At 38.5% G+C, this 16748-nt stretch overlaps 2 protein-coding genes across 5 annotated transcripts in view; one reads left to right on the top strand and one right to left on the bottom strand.

Moving 5' to 3' along the window:
• LOC124176644 (flotillin-2) overlaps positions 1-16748 on the bottom strand; it is a 478641-nt gene that overhangs the window by 89722 nt on the left and 372171 nt on the right. The gene's annotated exons all lie outside the window — the stretch shown is intronic.
• LOC124176640 (juvenile hormone esterase-like) overlaps positions 256-16748 on the top strand; it is a 62688-nt gene continuing 46195 nt past the window's right edge. For 2 of the 4 annotated variants that reach the window (XM_046558203.1, XM_046558201.1), the window contains exons 1-3: positions 256-717; positions 2673-2820; positions 2957-3302. In XM_046558203.1, the coding sequence (XP_046414159.1) occupies positions 503-717; positions 2673-2820; positions 2957-3302 (709 nt within the window). In that variant the 5' untranslated portion in view covers positions 256-502. Of the gene's footprint in view, positions 718-2672; positions 2821-2956; positions 3303-3542; positions 3906-10077; positions 10242-10850; positions 11168-11236; positions 13058-16748 lie in introns of those variants that run through there. The other 2 variants (XM_046558200.1, XM_046558204.1) reach the window with 2 other exon arrangements.

Genomic DNA, 16748 nt, shown 5'->3' with positions numbered 1-16748 from the left:
TTTCGTATAGCGGATGCTAACTTCCAGTCTTAAGCATCTCATTACTTTGATTTCGTTTTTTGAGGGTTAATTTTGCAGAACTATTGATATGATTCATCAGGAACTGTAGAACTCGAGCGGATGCGATAAGAACTCTATCGTTTTCATAGGGTGCTAGTGAATGAGATGCAAGGCTCACATACATAGTTATTGTCGGTATCAAGTCTGAAACGTGAAATGAGAAGTGAATATCAATAATTAAGGCGGTTTAACGCATTGCATCTCCGAGTGATACCGAGACAAATGATCGACACAAATATGTTCATAATACTCTTCATCATTACGGTGGTGGTATGTTATTTTGTTTGCGCGACGGTCGTTGGACAGCTTGAATATCATATTTGACGATCGACATGTCAAAGTCGTTCGCTATAGACAAACGGTCCGAAGCCATGAAAAAATACCACCAGCAAGATTCGCCAGAGTGGAGTTTGTTTTCATCGGATAACATCGTTTGACAACAATGGCTTCATATTCAGGGGCCGAGTGTCTTTTTCTCTCACTATTGCTAAGCATTTTTTTCGCGTCTAGTGGCGGTTACCTCGGTGGAACTACTCAACCGGAAGTGACTATTCCCCAAGGGACTCTGCAGGGAAAAATTATGAACACCACCCATGGCCGAAAGATTTCGGCTTTTCTGGGAATTCCTTATGCGCAACCACCGGTAAAAAATAAAAGGTGAGTGAAGTATATAAATTTAGTGTTCATTGATTCCACGATTTTTTTATCCGTGAATATGCAACTGACGTGGCATTTTTAATTAGCTACGAACTCATGAATTTGGCAAGGGTAGAAAGTTCCATCACCAAAAAGACTGCATTCATAGAATAATAACAAAATGTGTTCGTTTTATAGCTTCGAATAAAAAATAATGTCCAAGAAGTACAAATAAAATGAAAACGTTTATGAACCGAACATTGAAGAGAATGCATACTGAAAGATTCGTAAAGAATTAGTTCAGGAACAGCACGATCCATAATTCATTAAAATTGGCCCAATGAGTGTAACAATAAGACATGTATGAAAATGCTGTAAAAAGATCTGAAATCGTGTGATTATCGATTTTAACGCTTTCGGATACCATATTACATGAAAATACGAAGATTTTTGAAATTTTAATTCACTGTAATGGATCAACCATTACAAAGTTTGGAAGTCTGACCTTGGATTGGTTATCGGTGAACCAAAAACTTCCGCCTACCAATTCCTGCCAAAATCGGATTCTGTTTAGATTTTTTGCCACCATATTGGATTGCTATTTTGGATTTCGCAATCCGACTACAGATTCGTGATTAGCCACCTGACAAATCGACAAGTACCGATTTTGATCGAAATTCAAATGACTTTCGTTGTATTTCACATTATTGAATTCATCAAATTTGAACTTCGCAAATCTGACCTTAGATTCGTGATAAGCGACTCAGAAAAACCTCTTTATACCAATTTCCATTCAATTCCATTCTCCAACTCTAAAGATATCATAATTTTTATTTGATGTTTCGTAATTTTGTTACTTGAATAATAGAAAAAGTACTGACCCGATAAAAGCCAATATCTTAGCAGTTCTGTATTTAGAAAAGCCGCGTCGATGAGACCAAAATCATTGGAATCCGGTAAATCGTTCGGGAGATATCGTTGGGCAAAGAAATTAAGCACATACACATATACGTACGTACTTACACTTAGGGTGTGAAGCTTCTCTTAACGGACATCTTCCAACAATGGATTCCTCTTTACAACCGACTGTCTAAAAATTGCCAGAACTACAATTTAGATGTTAATATTGTTCTGAATAGCAAACACTATTCAATAGATAGACAATAATTTTAGTCCCGAAGATGTCCGGTATTGGCAAGTTTTACTGTACTGAGAATAGTTGATTAGGCGCATTTTTGATTTATAGCTAGATCATCATTTGAAGAATCATTTTTTAGCCGTTTCTTATCGTTTTTACTTCTCTATTTTCAGCTTCCAACTATTCAATTGAGTTTGAATACTTTAAAAAACATTGTAATAATTATAATTACATAAATGTTATTCAATACTCTCGTACACTTGAAAACACAGTGTTTGTATAAACAAAATGGCTATCGAAAGAAGCAGATATACTTGAATAAACAAATTTTGCAGTTCCTTCTATTTCTGTGAGTGCGTGACATGACACTCACAATTTCTGTACAATACTGACAAACCTAACTCTGTTTCTATGTAATCTTATCTGGTGTTTGTCAGTCGAACTACGTGAAACTAAATATTCAATTATTTCCAACTAGTGGACGGGTTTGTTTGTTAAAATGGATCACATGGTTACAAACAGAAATTAATTCAACGGACTAGCGTGGCACGATTTTATTGGGTTCATAACAGGTCTGCTACAAATCTTGATATAAAAGTAAGCAAGGTACCGCTTGGAGTAATCGAATGTTAGACCGAATGTTAAACTCGCTAATTACACGATAAGAATTCTATGGGTACAGGAATACCAATGATGAATATATAATATCAACATTTAAAATAGCAAGGTCTTGCGATAAGCAGACATACTATCGGTTGAAATGTTTCAACTGAAGAAGTTGCAGCCTTCGTCAACTCTCGTCATGAATCTGATAACAAAAGTTCTCTGTGTATCGTAGATTCGCCAATCCCGTGCCGGCGGATGGTTGGGAAGGAATCCGAAACGCTACTGCCGACGGAAACTTCTGCCCCCAAATAAGTAGCAGAGACTATATCACTTCCATTGGAGACGAAGATTGTCTAAACCTGAACGTGTTCACACCGCAGGTAATTATTCCCATCTAGTAAGGCTTGCTTATTTGCAGGCAAGCCGCTTGCTGTGCGAGAATAGAACCACGAGTTCAAAGTCCGAAGCTTGCAAAGCACACGTTACTGTACTTGTCTCTGGATCCTATACATATAGATGAGCGGCGGTAAGAATTCCTCGCTACTTCCGGTAATGGTATACGTTTTCGGTGGGAGATTCATGATAGGGTCTGCCAATTCATCGGTGTACGGTCCGGAGTACCTTTTGAACCAAGATGTAGTTCTCGTCACCTTCAACTATCGTCTGGGTGCTCTGGGGTTCTTGAGCACTGGCGACAAAGTGGCTTCCGGAAACTGGGGCTTAAAGGACCAGGTCCTTGCGCTCGAATGGGTGCAGCGTAACATCAGATACTTTCATGGTGACCGTGATCGAGTAACGCTATTCGGCCACAGCTCAGGGAGCGCTTGCGTTCACCTTCTGACGCTTTCGAAATTGACAATTGGTAAGATGGAATTCAGATTGAAGTCAAGCAAGGCTTGAGGTAATATTCAACAGACTTAGTCGATGAATATTGAAATATTTTAACGGGATGACTGATATCACATTTACAATAATCGGGAGAACGTATTCTATCTCTACGTCAAGTACGACGTACTCAAATATTGTTTTTCCATCAATGAGTTGATGAAGATAGTTAGAATGAAATGCTGAAAGGTGGCGTAATCAATTCACGATATTACAGGGCTCTTCCATAAGTTCATCATGCAGAGCGGATCTAGCCTTGCGCTATCGGCTTACAGACCCAGGGCTGTCTACGCAAAGCACGCGTTCCAACTCGGCGACTACGTTGGTTGCTTCAATGACACTTCGGATTCCCTCGTCAACTGTTTGCGGAACAAAAGTGTTTTGGATATTACAACCGTGTATGCACGGTTTTACGTGTGGCATCATGAACCATTCATCACATGGGCTTGTACCGATGAGCCAGATATCAAGGGGGCTTTCATAACAACCAGCCCTGCAAATATAGTAAGAGCTGGTCAGATTCGTGATGTACCTTGTATCATGGGTCTCGTTGAAAATGAAGGTGTAGGGACTACTATAGGCAAGTGAATGCAAAATTTTTGGATCGATCATTTCACCGCGAATCATGAGTATATCATGGCTGATTTCCATAGTAAAACCCAGAAAGTGAACAAAACGGCAGAAAACAAGTCGTAAAAACAGTACAGTAATTCCCCGCAGTAGTCAACCCATCGGCACCTTTAAGCCTCTGAATAGTCCGCATATCCACCCCGATAGGTGGAACTCACACATACATAGTCTAGTAGGCCGTGCATGCGCCACCGACGCCAAGATCCAACCAACAGCAAATCATGCCGAATATATGAATACATTATGCAACAGCGAGAGCAAAGAGAGGAGTACAGTTAATTTCATGGGTGAGTCGGGAATAACAGTACATTACGTGACAAGTGCAGGGTCACCTGCCCGCACGAGTTATGTATACTAATTTTTGCCACAACTTGTGGTAAGTTTGTGATAAGATCTGTTAAAAGTGGTATTGGTACACAAAGGAAAGGTAATATAACCTTTTGTAATCGATGTGAGTAATCCGAGCATCGCATTCGCTCCATAGCGCCGTGAGTGTTTGCATTGATTATAATCTGGTAAATACACAGTGCGCAGGAGTAATTTATTACAATTTTAGAGAACGTTGTAAAGATAACATTCACTTACCGCACGTTCCGCAGGCACGATAAAACGAACTTACCGCACGCTTCGTCAAAAACATATTTACCTACTCACTGCAGCAAATGGTTGAATGAAAATAAAGAAAGGACGGTCATGGAATATGAGTGAGGGAAGGTCAGTTGTTCAATTCGTATTTCTTGCTATTATACTGAACTCCAACTCCGTCCGAGGTGTTACGAAATCATCAAAAGTATGTTGCAATCTGTAGAATATTGAACCTAACCTAACTTGACCTCACCTTGCCACTTGTTCTCGAAAAAGAATGAAATTCTCATGAATATCAATTATTTTATAAATTATTGTTAACATATGCGGTTTCCAAACGAAAAGATCATACCACGATATGCACATCCGTATGAGCATACGCTTCTCGTTTCATCCCGCGCTCATTTATCGATTGCATCTTCTTCGTTTAACCCAGACAAACACTTGTATTATACTCAATATATATATTTTTTCACTTTCTCTTTAAAATTATAATTCCAGTTTATTAAAAACTTTATATTGTCATTTAATTATTTTTCGAACGAATGTTTCTCGTCATTTGCAGTACGAGTGAGGCAAAACAGGAAAATAGAAAAAGGCTGACCATCGATGAAAAAGTAACAATTATTATCAATCGGTTGAATACCGGTGAGTCGGGCCATAGACTTACGCATGATTATGGTATTGGCAGGTAGACTCTAACGAAAATGACGAAGAATAAAGAAAACATAGTTCAGTATACTTCAAGATCAGCATGGAAGTACAAAGAAGAAGAAAATTACAAACGTCGAAGATAGTGGTTTTGAAAAGGCAATTTACAGACGGTTTATGCAACAGAGAACCTTCGGCAAACCTTTCTCACAGGCGATTTAAGCCGAAAAAGTTTTAACATACAACTAAAAATTTTTTGCTGCAGAATCTAAGTTTCAGGCGAGTAGTGATTTGCTCAATCGTTCTAAGGAAATATTACGGCATTTATAGTCTCACGATTCATAGTGGGACGAAATCCCGAAAAAGGAGAGTGAATCTGAAATGAACTTCGATCCAAATGAAGCCCTGTTTACACAGGTTTTTGAGGTCGCTGATTATGAACCCGAAGTCAAAAACATTGTAAACAAATGGCGGACACGAAATGGAGGACATATTTGGTAGAATGATATTAGATTTCGAAGATGACAGTTATACAGGGGTTTTTGACGTCATTGATTACGCATTCATCCAAATATACTTATCAAGAAAATGAATGTCACGTGGCATAAAATTAAGAAACGAAGGAATAATATCCATCTATATCATATAAAATCCCAACATCGATACTTTTAAAAAAATTATGTATGGAAACGTAAAAAGCATTTGCTATTTCAGCAAAAACATCGTCAAACGTTTCAAATATCACAAAACAAATTAATGGAATTCAATTTCCTCGTCAGACTCGTCCTCAAATTCAGATTTATTTTCAGCAGTAGATTGACTTATTGTAGGTGGGATTAACAATTCTACAGTTTCCACAGATACACTGCGTATTTTTCTGGGGTAATGTTTGTACACTCGAAATGTATGGATCAGATGTTACCATAAGCCGATTAAAAACATCATCCATTGTTTCGGAATCTTCTCGAATACTTTCGATGTCTTTGTTTTTAGCTTCTTAAGCATCTTCGGATAGTTGGCCGTTGGAAAATAATGCATGAGCTATTATTTGTAGAACATGAACTAGTAGTTTGTGCATCGAGGTAGATGTCAGTGCATTGCAAACTTTCCCATCCGTCATCGTTAACATCATTTTAAAGTCAACCGAGAAATCGTTCTGATTTAGTAGTGTTTCGTAGAGAACAATTGTGTTTATCTGATTGTCGACGTAGCGTGCTTCGTTTACAGTCAATTCTGTGTTTTCTTCCACAAACTGTAATCTTAACGGTATACGAGTCAAAATTTTGCATTCGTTTTTTCATCGACAGATACGAGTTGTATTGGCACGGCTGAAGTAAAAACACAGTTGAATACGATGTGTTGTCGTCTTGAAACTTTTGGTTATATGTATACAGTATCCAGAGTTTCGATCGTAGCCCCACTTGCGAACAAGAGACATCTGCTTATCACTTCCGTCAGCAATACTCGAAATAACTTCACGTTGAAGTAATATAATACGCTGATCTGTACGATTCAGTGAAGCTTGTAACTATAGATTGCTTTGCTCTCTGCAATACTGATAGCTGTACGGGGTAGATAACACAGTTTCTTAGCTTCTGCCATTTTGGAATAGGGAGGAATACGAAAGTGCTGTCCGTTGTTCAGAGATCTCGGTTCTTGGTAGTCATTTTTTGACATTTTATGGTCCACTAGATAGGAAAGTGCAGCATCTGCGGATAATTATAATGTACTTTTGGGTGTTGTTTCTCAGAGCCTTTCGATACCTCGAAGCTTTCGTTAGACTCGTCAGTGTTGCATCCACCACAATTCGAGGAGCGAAGGCTCATTCGAACAGTATTTGATAACTTGTTCGTAGTCAACGTTTCACGGACTTTTTCGGTTTTCTCCCGTTTCCATCTTTTACTTAGGGACTAAAAGTCCTTCGAGGAGTGAACACTCTTAATGGTCAATGTGTTCTGAGAAGTAGCAGGTACAGGAAAGGACACATAAAGCCATGGCTCATATTTCTTGCATGACGTATTTTCTTCCTTACAAACCGACTGCAACATTGTTTTCATTTTAGTAAAAAATACTGAAAAAGAACTGCCTTATATGATCAGGTATAAGCACCGAACGGCCGCTCTTCTCGAAAATTTGCAATTTAAGGTTTTTGAATACAGTGGGTGGTCCGTCCCTTAAATGCCATCATTCGTGTATAGAGTTATACTTCACACTCGGTCTTGTAACAAAGCCGCGGAGAATTCAAGACTGATTTGCATATGAATACTCGAAACATTTAACGTACACTATAATAAATGAGGCGAGATCTAACTCGTTGAATAAACTAAATTTTTCTAAAGCGATTTTCGTTTTATCTAGAAGATTGTTCTCTAATAATGAGGAGACAAAAACACGAAAACGTAATATTCATTCATATAATTCATGACAAATAAGACATTATTGCACATGCTGCTTCTCGAGAAATCTTGAACACGAATTATTGATAACATTTCTTATGAACAATATGAATCGAAAATAACCGTACTAGTTTGTTATGAAGAAAGACTCGGTGTATGTTAAGACTGGTTTTAGTTTCCTATGATACGTATTGAAAATTTCCCGCGACGCGCTGCGTACCCGTTCATACTGTGCACGAATTAGGAAAAAAAATCGTTACAGCCAAAGAAGCATGTGCGAGCAGGCGATTCTTATGAAGTTCGTAAGCCAACAGCCTCACTTATAGCTCTAAACTTAGATCGTTGAAGAATATGGTAGAAAATGGTACTTTTCATCTGTTTGAAAATTGAGGTCTATAGAATCATATCGTTTTCACGAGATCACCGAGTGTGGCCGTATTTTAGGCGGTCGAACATCAATTCCTGATTGAACTTATACAGAAATATTTTTTACACATCTCCAGGAGTCCAATCCATCTTGAAAAATTGAAATCGCACAATTCACACTTAAAATATAAAATTTTGAAGTTGACTGCTTCTGCTTTGTGTTCTCGCGCGATGCGTGCATCCTCAATGACGGTCAACCTTTAACCGAAGTTGCGAGCCAGGTATAGAGGATAAGCCTTCTGTTTTCGGGTTTTGAATGCACTCCTCATTGCTGCACCTGACGCTTGAGTCAAAATTTGCTGAATCGGATTTTCATTTTTCGAGATTTATTTCGGTTTTCAAGGACTTTGTCCCACTGTACGATGTTCTAGGGCATGAGGTGATAAAGGATCGTTTTACTATAATGGTATGCACCGATGCAAGTAGATCCCATGAAATTCCTCTTTTATTCATTGAATGATTTGAAAAAACCTTGATGTTTCAAAAACGGTTTAAGTCTCTCTGTGATTTATAAGGGTCAAAGACATGCCTGGATGGACCGCGATCTTTTCCAAGTGAGGTATAGAGAGGTTTTCTACCCAACGTAAAAGAGAAACATGGATCACCTGTGAGATACCTTCTACTCCTTGACAATGCATGCTCCTTCTCATCCAACGATCGATCTCTGAACTAGCATAGACAATGCTTGCCAAATTATGTACTTGCGGCCTAACGTAACGTCACTTACCTGTATACAACCGATAGAACAGGGAGTAATTGTTAAAATGACAAAAATCTATAGAAAACAAGTGCTTTTGGAAAGTGTGCAGTTATTGGAAACGATATTAACTCGCTTAAAATTAATTTACAAGATTTGAAACCTTCTTATCGGACGAAAAAAGTTTCATTCAATTTGACCCAATGGAAATAACTGAATGTGTGATTTTCAACTGTGAAGTAAATGTATAATTATGATTTTACGTTAAAAACTACTTACTTCGATGACATTTTTTTATTGTACTCTTAGAATAAATAACGTTCCAATCAGATCTTGAGCAATTTCCCTACATATTTCGTTCGATGGAAAGTGTGACGGCTACGAAACTCAGTTTTGCGCATATTTCTAGTCGCGCGACTAAGCAGGGTGTCGGGGAAATCTGTACTGTAGAAGGAGAACGTATGCAAGAGGAAATTCGTTGACTATTGAGGGACTGACTACTGCGGTCCATTAATGCATTTTTGTCCGTACCTTTTATCGCCTCGGCAAATCAATTCAATCAATAGACGTACCATTAAGTATGATCATCATTTTTGTCATTAGATATTTATTTTCTCAGTGAAATGTTTTCTTTATTTCTCATACAATTGTGTTCCAGTGAAGAATTTCATTCAAATTCTGGTAATTCCATTCAAACGTTCTATAATCTTTGTATAAGTCGATTCGTATTGCTTATTCAGATCGATAGTCCGTACACGAGTTGGATAGTAAAGTGTTTACTGTTTATGCTTTTTAGAAATGTTGCAAATGGAACAAGTTATTCAATTTTGAAATGAAACTCATTAAAGCACATCCGACCATGCGTTGACGGACCTCCTTGTTCGTCACGTGGTGTTGTGACGTGAAGATTTGAACACGGCCTACGAAGGAAAGAGAACGAGATACGACAATTGTCAAGCCCATCATTCAAATGCAAAGGCCTGTAAATTTCAGATATTCTCGTGAATTCATTTTTGAAATGATCGCTGAAGCTTTTCGAGACAGACCGACAGACGGATCAACAACTCTCAAACAATCTATTTTTCCGATATCAAAGGCCCAGAAACGTAAAGATCCGTTGAAGTTAAAGACGGTTATTTTGGATCGAAACCAATACTTCTCATACATTAACATAGCTGATGGGAATTAAAAAGTGGTGTGACATTGTTGGATCCCGTACGGCTGATTATATAAATTCTTTAAAAATCAAATAAACAGAAAGTTGAGGCATGATTTTGAGGCTTTTAAAATTTGTCGGGTTCTCGCTCTTATTTTGATTATATCTAATCGTATAGCTAATTATTTGATCATTTTACTCGTTACACCAGGCTTCTATGAAAAGGAGGGTTGGCTCGAAGACTTTATGGAAAACTTTGATCATTTGCTGCCGATTTATTTGTACTGGTCGTATCAACCGGACTCTGGAGCCGCTTGGGTCAAGGCGGCCAAGTCGTACTACTTCAATAACATTGAAACAATGAATAGAAGTGAGGTGAGTAAAAAGATATTCAAATCTAACGTTTCGAATGAGATAAGCTTTCTTACTGCGTGCATGCACAGCTGTATAGGAGGGCTGGAAGCCATGAATGTTTTCATACTAAAGAGTTCTAGTGATTCGGTTTTATATTTACGATGTTCTTAATTTAATTTCTATTTTGAATCCTAACCATACGATGTCGCTGGAAAATCTAAATAGCTGAAAACTGGTCGCCAATTTCACTACCATATTTGATACAGATTTACAATTAGTTAGCACAATCATGGAGATTAGTCACTGCAGTCATGTTTCGACCTGAACGAATGATTTCTATCATCGTGTGAAATTGATTCTCTATGCGCAGATTATATCAGTTCCTTATATCTTATCAGTCTCTTAATTGAAAATTGTATTCCAGTAGCGTCTTTCAACAGAAATTCATCGAAATGAGTTGTTTTCACAAAAAACTACAGGCTGTATGTAATACTTGTGGGTGAAAAAAAGTTTTTGTCGTATCAGTTCTGATGATCGTTGCCTTAAAATGTTTTTTAATTATCCGTATCGTGCCAACTAAAAAATTGAATGTTTAGGCGATGCGCCATTTATGAATCCCTTTTCTTCCAGTTGCTGACTAATTTGACGTTACTCGTCGGTGATGCTTTGTTCACCTATCCGATGTACTCCTCCCTGCTATACCAGCATGCAGTGGCAGTAAATCCCCAATATTTCTACGACTTCGGATATCGGGGCACCTGGAGTAACACTTACGTTTACGGCAACACTTTGAAGGACTACGGAGTAACACACGCGGATGATCTAGTTTACATTTTTCCATATGCAGACCACAATATCATGTTAGCTCTCAACAAAACCGCGAGTAAAACAGATATACAAATGAGGGAAATCATGGTACAATTGTGGACATCTTTTGCGACTCACGGGTTGGTTTTTTTTAATTATTATAATACCTGATGATACATACTATTCACAACTAATGTATGCGTTTGCAGTAAACCTTCAACCTTGTTTTTTCGCGGAAACACAACGTGGGAGCCGTACTCGGAAGAGGACAATTTTCTTCGGATAGGAAACAGATCCGAAATCACGCTAGAGGTTGAACATTCAGTTTCAAGAGAGCGAATGCAATTTTGGGCCAATTTGGAAAGAAATACGTCAGAGGCAGAAACGATTGTGTCGATCCACTAACGCGCCATCGCTAGAATATTTATTTTATTGTTACAGTCAATATCAGTAGACCGATCAAACACGGTATTCCCGCAAAAATGCCGCAAACATCGCAATTCATGATGAGATTTCGAAATATTGATGAAATCGACAACACGGTTATTCAGTGAACTTGTTCATGATATTTTCGTATTTTGCACATCCTCTAAAACCCTACGATATTCGTGCCACGGTGATCTGATTTAGGTGCTATCCGCCAAACGACGTTACTGTCACCCTCGTTTGCATATTGGAGACATATCTTCTAACGCAGTGTTGTAACGAATTTTCGCAATATTTGTTCTTCGAAAATCAGTTGCACAGCTTTAGGAACATCTTGATGAAGAGTGGATGTATGGTGATGACTATTCAAGATGTTCCAAGCTTTCGGTTCTTGCCATCATGAATGCTTCTAGTCAGGAAACTATCATGCAGCGGCTGCTCGTCGTTTAAAATGATGTGGTGAAAGGTAGCAATAATACCTGTTTCAATTTTTCTTTACAGAAACATAGTTCTGGCATTGATCGCGAGATCACAATCAATGGTGATCTTTTGAATTGAATTGTCGATCAACTATTCTTTGCAACCAAGTCGTCTAGTTTGGTTCTCCCAATTTTTAAGCCTCATCTTCATGCGTTCTTGTACGTGTCAGAATTCGTTCACTTTATTCAAATAATTTCATTTGTAATGTGTTAGAAATAATCCGCTCAATTTGTTCAATTTCTCAAAGTACGCTGAACCACTATATACTGACATGCAGAAATAGCACTGTTACCTATAGGTTTAGGTATGTAGTATGCCTGTGGGTACATGCGTTTAGCGTTATTGTGAGCCATACATTGTCGGATTTATCACGTATCGAATGGATTCATGTTTTAGAGAGTATAAAGAATAAAACTGCGAAGTACAGAGTAACAAAATTGTCGAAAATTAATAATATTCTATTTGCGTAGTCGTAATTGAATTTCTAGTACGAAATTTTCGATTCCAGTATACTTTGTGACTCCATCTAGTACGGCAAAAAATTTCAGTCTGGTAACGCAACTGGGTGACGCAACAAGTACACGCTTCGCGGATGTACTTCGGTTTTTCTACCTGTCCTTGGCCTGTGGTTGACAGTTTACCATAGAGTCCTTGCTTTTTCAAAATCATTTGTTAACTCTTCTCGTTGGCGACGCATGGCGGACTGTATTTCGGTCCTTCTGTCTGTCAAGCCCTTGTGTATTACGAGATTATTCAACGGTGGCGCATCACGGATTGTACTTTGGTCCTTCTGCCTGTCAAAATCGTTCGAATTTGCTTCCAACGTTTAAAACTGAAGCAGAGAACCGTTTTCGCTGAGAAAGCATCGTGGATCGTACTTCAGTCCTTCTGTAATTAGTTTAATCGCATTCATTCATTTCTTGTCAGTCTCTTTACTTATTTTCGTGTCTTATGAATGCCTTCATGAGCTCGGGATGATAGCGTGGGAGCCCACACGGTTCGAAGGGTCGCCTCGGAGAAGGTCGCATGGGCCTACAACTCTCCTCTAGGATATACATGTAATTCTTTACTGTACATAGTCTCTTGAGATTTTGCAGTAAAATACACAATATATATAACCGTTATTCAATATTTATTATGTATTTGATACAATTTTACACGTAAGTGCATAATAATAGTGCTCTCGATTAATTTTAAAAAAGTTTATTAAGAAACATTCGCATACGGATGGTTTCATATGGTACGGACTTTTATTCATTTCACCGGAACGTGGAGCCTAGGGTGATAATTATAGGATCAAACGAACTTACCTGTAAGTGAAGTTCGATCTTAATTGTATGTAGCGCCTCTTCCTCAAGATCAGAATGTAGTACCCCTACTATGCACCGATGTCGCCACGATCTTTATAGTTCAAGTTTTTTGTTCCGGTCCTATTCCATGTATATTCCGGTACGCAACTCATTCTTCTTCTTTGTGCCGATCACGTCACACGTTCACTCAGAAATTGGAAAAGGAAAAAGAAAGAGAAATGGGAAAAAAGGAACACAGGCATTGATCGTCGGACGACGAGGATCGAAAGAAACTACAAGATCGAGTCGAATGGCTGGAGAAACAAATCCAAAAGCAAATAGACGGAAACCACGAAGACAAGCGTAGTAAGTATTTGAGATTCTGCGTGGGACTCGATGTTATACGAAAGGGAAAAATGTGTTTTTCTGGTCCAACCATATACCATGAATGTGTCACAACGATGTCTGCAACATAAACCCAATAAACCCAAATTCGCAATAAAATCCTACTGATTACATCTGTTTGTTATGTCTCACAACTACCCCAACTCATTTCTCTCAACAATTCTCATCAACAAATGTGAAATTTTGTTGTTTTATTTTTTGTCAATGTGTTGCAGGCCGAATTTTGAGACTTTTTTTTCAATTTGCAGGGAATTAATAGTAGAATCACGTCAATTTTTGTCATAATAGTAGCAAAATATATACACTACAAAATATATTTTTTAAAGGAAGATTCGATGATTAATAATAGGCTTTAGCATAAAAAAAGTTGCAAATATTTTTTCCATAAATGTTATCATGTTCCTGATTTTTCAGATTTTTCGGTCGCCTCTTAGTATTTAATAACCGCAAAAATCGAAAAAACACGTTTTTTCATCAGAAAAACCACTCGGAATCTATATAGAAGGCTGTAATTTTGCACAAAATTGTTTTTTTTAGGTGAGGAACTTGGGAAAAAATCGGTGCCACAAAATTCGGTGGAGGCAGATTTACAATTCTTATCCGGCTAGACCATTTGTCGTTTAGTAGTTTTTGATTTCATCAAAAGCAGCGCTGTTATCGTAAAGTTCCGAAGTGAAGTTGGTAAGAATTGACTATATATATGTATATAAACATCGATCGTGACCGAAATGAAATTGCCCCTCACCTGAAAGGGAATATCGTTAAGCACGCATGCCCGTGTTCATTATTGTGGAAAAGGTGTTAATCGTCGTCATTATATTAAGGTAGGAAATTAAATTGATCGCATATCACTTAGCAAAGATAACAGAAATATGATTCTTTTTATTAAGTATCTTTATGAAAAAAAAATTAGTAAGGGTTGAGGATCAACATAACCTCACAAACTTATTATAAATTTTACGCGAAGACGACTTCACGAAAGAAAAAACAGGTATTGTGACCTCTGCGAAATTATTACACGTAGACAGCCTCAATATTAATTTTTTCATTTAATAGAGTTGTTTGGGAAAAGTCCACTTAAAAATTTCAAGTGTCTCATTCTTGCTCTCGTGTGTGTTTAGCCTCCCTTTAAGTAAAATGAGTTGAACCATTGTCCGAATAATTAATTCAATTCAAAAGCTCCGATTTGTCGATAATATTAGGAATTGACGGTCCTTCATGCAATAATAAAAATGTGTATATCCATCTCGATCTAGTCTCCCCATCACTCGTCGGGTCTTTGCGATATCAGCGCCGTTCAGCGTCAGCCAGCGCAAGCCTGATTGTACGAATTTTTGATGCCGCATCACATGTACGAAGATCGGACTCCTGTACTCTAGTCTCTATGCTAGAACCACTGTACCTCCGGAGACCGTAAGCGCACCCTGCGACGTAAATTGAAATAGCAAACTTGGACTCTAAGCGTGCCTAGTCCCACCACCGTCTTTTCCGGACCTGTATGTAAGATCGTGGTTGTACTAGCGATGCCCACTGACATAAGCTAAAAATAATAGTTGCGTCGATTAATCGAGGTCAAAAAAATAATCGAAGAATACTCGAGTGAATCGGTAAAAATTAATTGATTATTTCGTATTATTTTAAAACTTTGCATATGAAACCAAAATTTCGCAACTTTCAATAAGTTATTTTAATAGGGAAAAAGCTTTTCATAATTGATAGTTTCGTTCAAATTGTTTTTTATTTTCAGGTAACAATATTCATTTATCTTTCACTTATTATATCAAATGGGTACTTCGTAAGTAAGTAGTATAACAAGGCCGGTTCTGAATAGAAACACTTTCTTTACCGACCAAGCCGACCAATCCGCCTATACGTGCATCCCAGACGCAAACCCTTGAAGGTTACCCCACTCTCGTAAGATAAAATGTGCTCTGCCGACCGCTCGTCGGTAAGAAAATCTCCCAAATGACCATGATCGTCGGTAAAAAATCCTCCAAATGACCATGATTGTCGGTAAGAATCTTCCAAATGACCATGATCGTAGGTAAAAAATGCCTGAAATTGCCGTGGTGTTACCCCTTGTGGGATAAACTGTGCTCTCTGTCGGTAAAGAAAATCACGCTCATCGAGCGGGATCGATAACTGCATTACCGAGCGCACTCCGTGAATCCTCAGGCGTTCCAGCGGAACCCGTGGATTCTCGAACGTTCGACCGAGAATCCTGGCATGTGTCAGGTTTTGAGAGCTGCCAGAAGGTTCGAGAAGATTCTCACGGCCTTGAACGAGTCTAGACTGACAAACAATTCGTCCGACGTGTTTCGACTCGACGGTGAGCGGCATACGGTCAAAGGATTTCGGTGCGACGTTGAATTCTGAAAGACCCGCTCTGGCCTTGAACGAATTTTAGACAAACAATACTCGGAATCGTCCGACCAGTTTCGACTTGACGGCGAACGGCCTGCCGACAACGGATTGCGGTGCGACCTTGAATTCTGGAAGGTTCTGAAATAAACTCTTAACTAGCAGGACAGAGGTTCTGAATTAATGGTTGATATTGACGATGCAAAATATTTTATTGAAAAAAACAACTTTCGACTTGACGGCGAGCGGCCTGCCGACAACGGATTGCGGTGCGACGTCGAATTCTGAAAGGTTCTGAAATTTGTATGCGGCTGCTTTGGTTTTTGGAAGATGTGAAACACCTCGTCGTTGCAAGACTGAAGAAAATGCTACGAAAAGTGGGAAGTTTAAAAGCAAACTGTGTCTTGTTTTGTAAATTCAATATAACGAAAAACGCTGAACTTGTTGAAGAAATGAAATATTTTAACACCAGAAACCAGATCATTCTCCAGCCAGCTGACATACACGGGTGGTTCGAAGAGAACGTAAAGCAAAAAGTGTTGGCCAAGGTGGAAGATTTTCAAGAGAGAGACTCTGGTTGGTCGCTGACTGAAATAATCAATCTGACTGTGAACATCAACAAGTATGTGCCACTACAAGGCGGTTGGTTCCTATACACACCACTATCCAAAGATATTCAAGATAAGAAGTCTGTCGTCAATATCCGTAACAGCGACTCGTATTGCTTTCTATGGTCGGTCACCGCAGCCCTCTTTCCAGC

The sequence above is a fragment of the Neodiprion fabricii genome, chromosome 2 (genome assembly GCF_021155785.1).
Source record: "Neodiprion fabricii isolate iyNeoFabr1 chromosome 2, iyNeoFabr1.1, whole genome shotgun sequence".
In the NCBI taxonomy this organism is placed as follows: Eukaryota; Metazoa; Arthropoda; class Insecta; order Hymenoptera; family Diprionidae; genus Neodiprion; species Neodiprion fabricii.
This window is presented reverse-complemented; position numbering and strand designations above follow the sequence as displayed.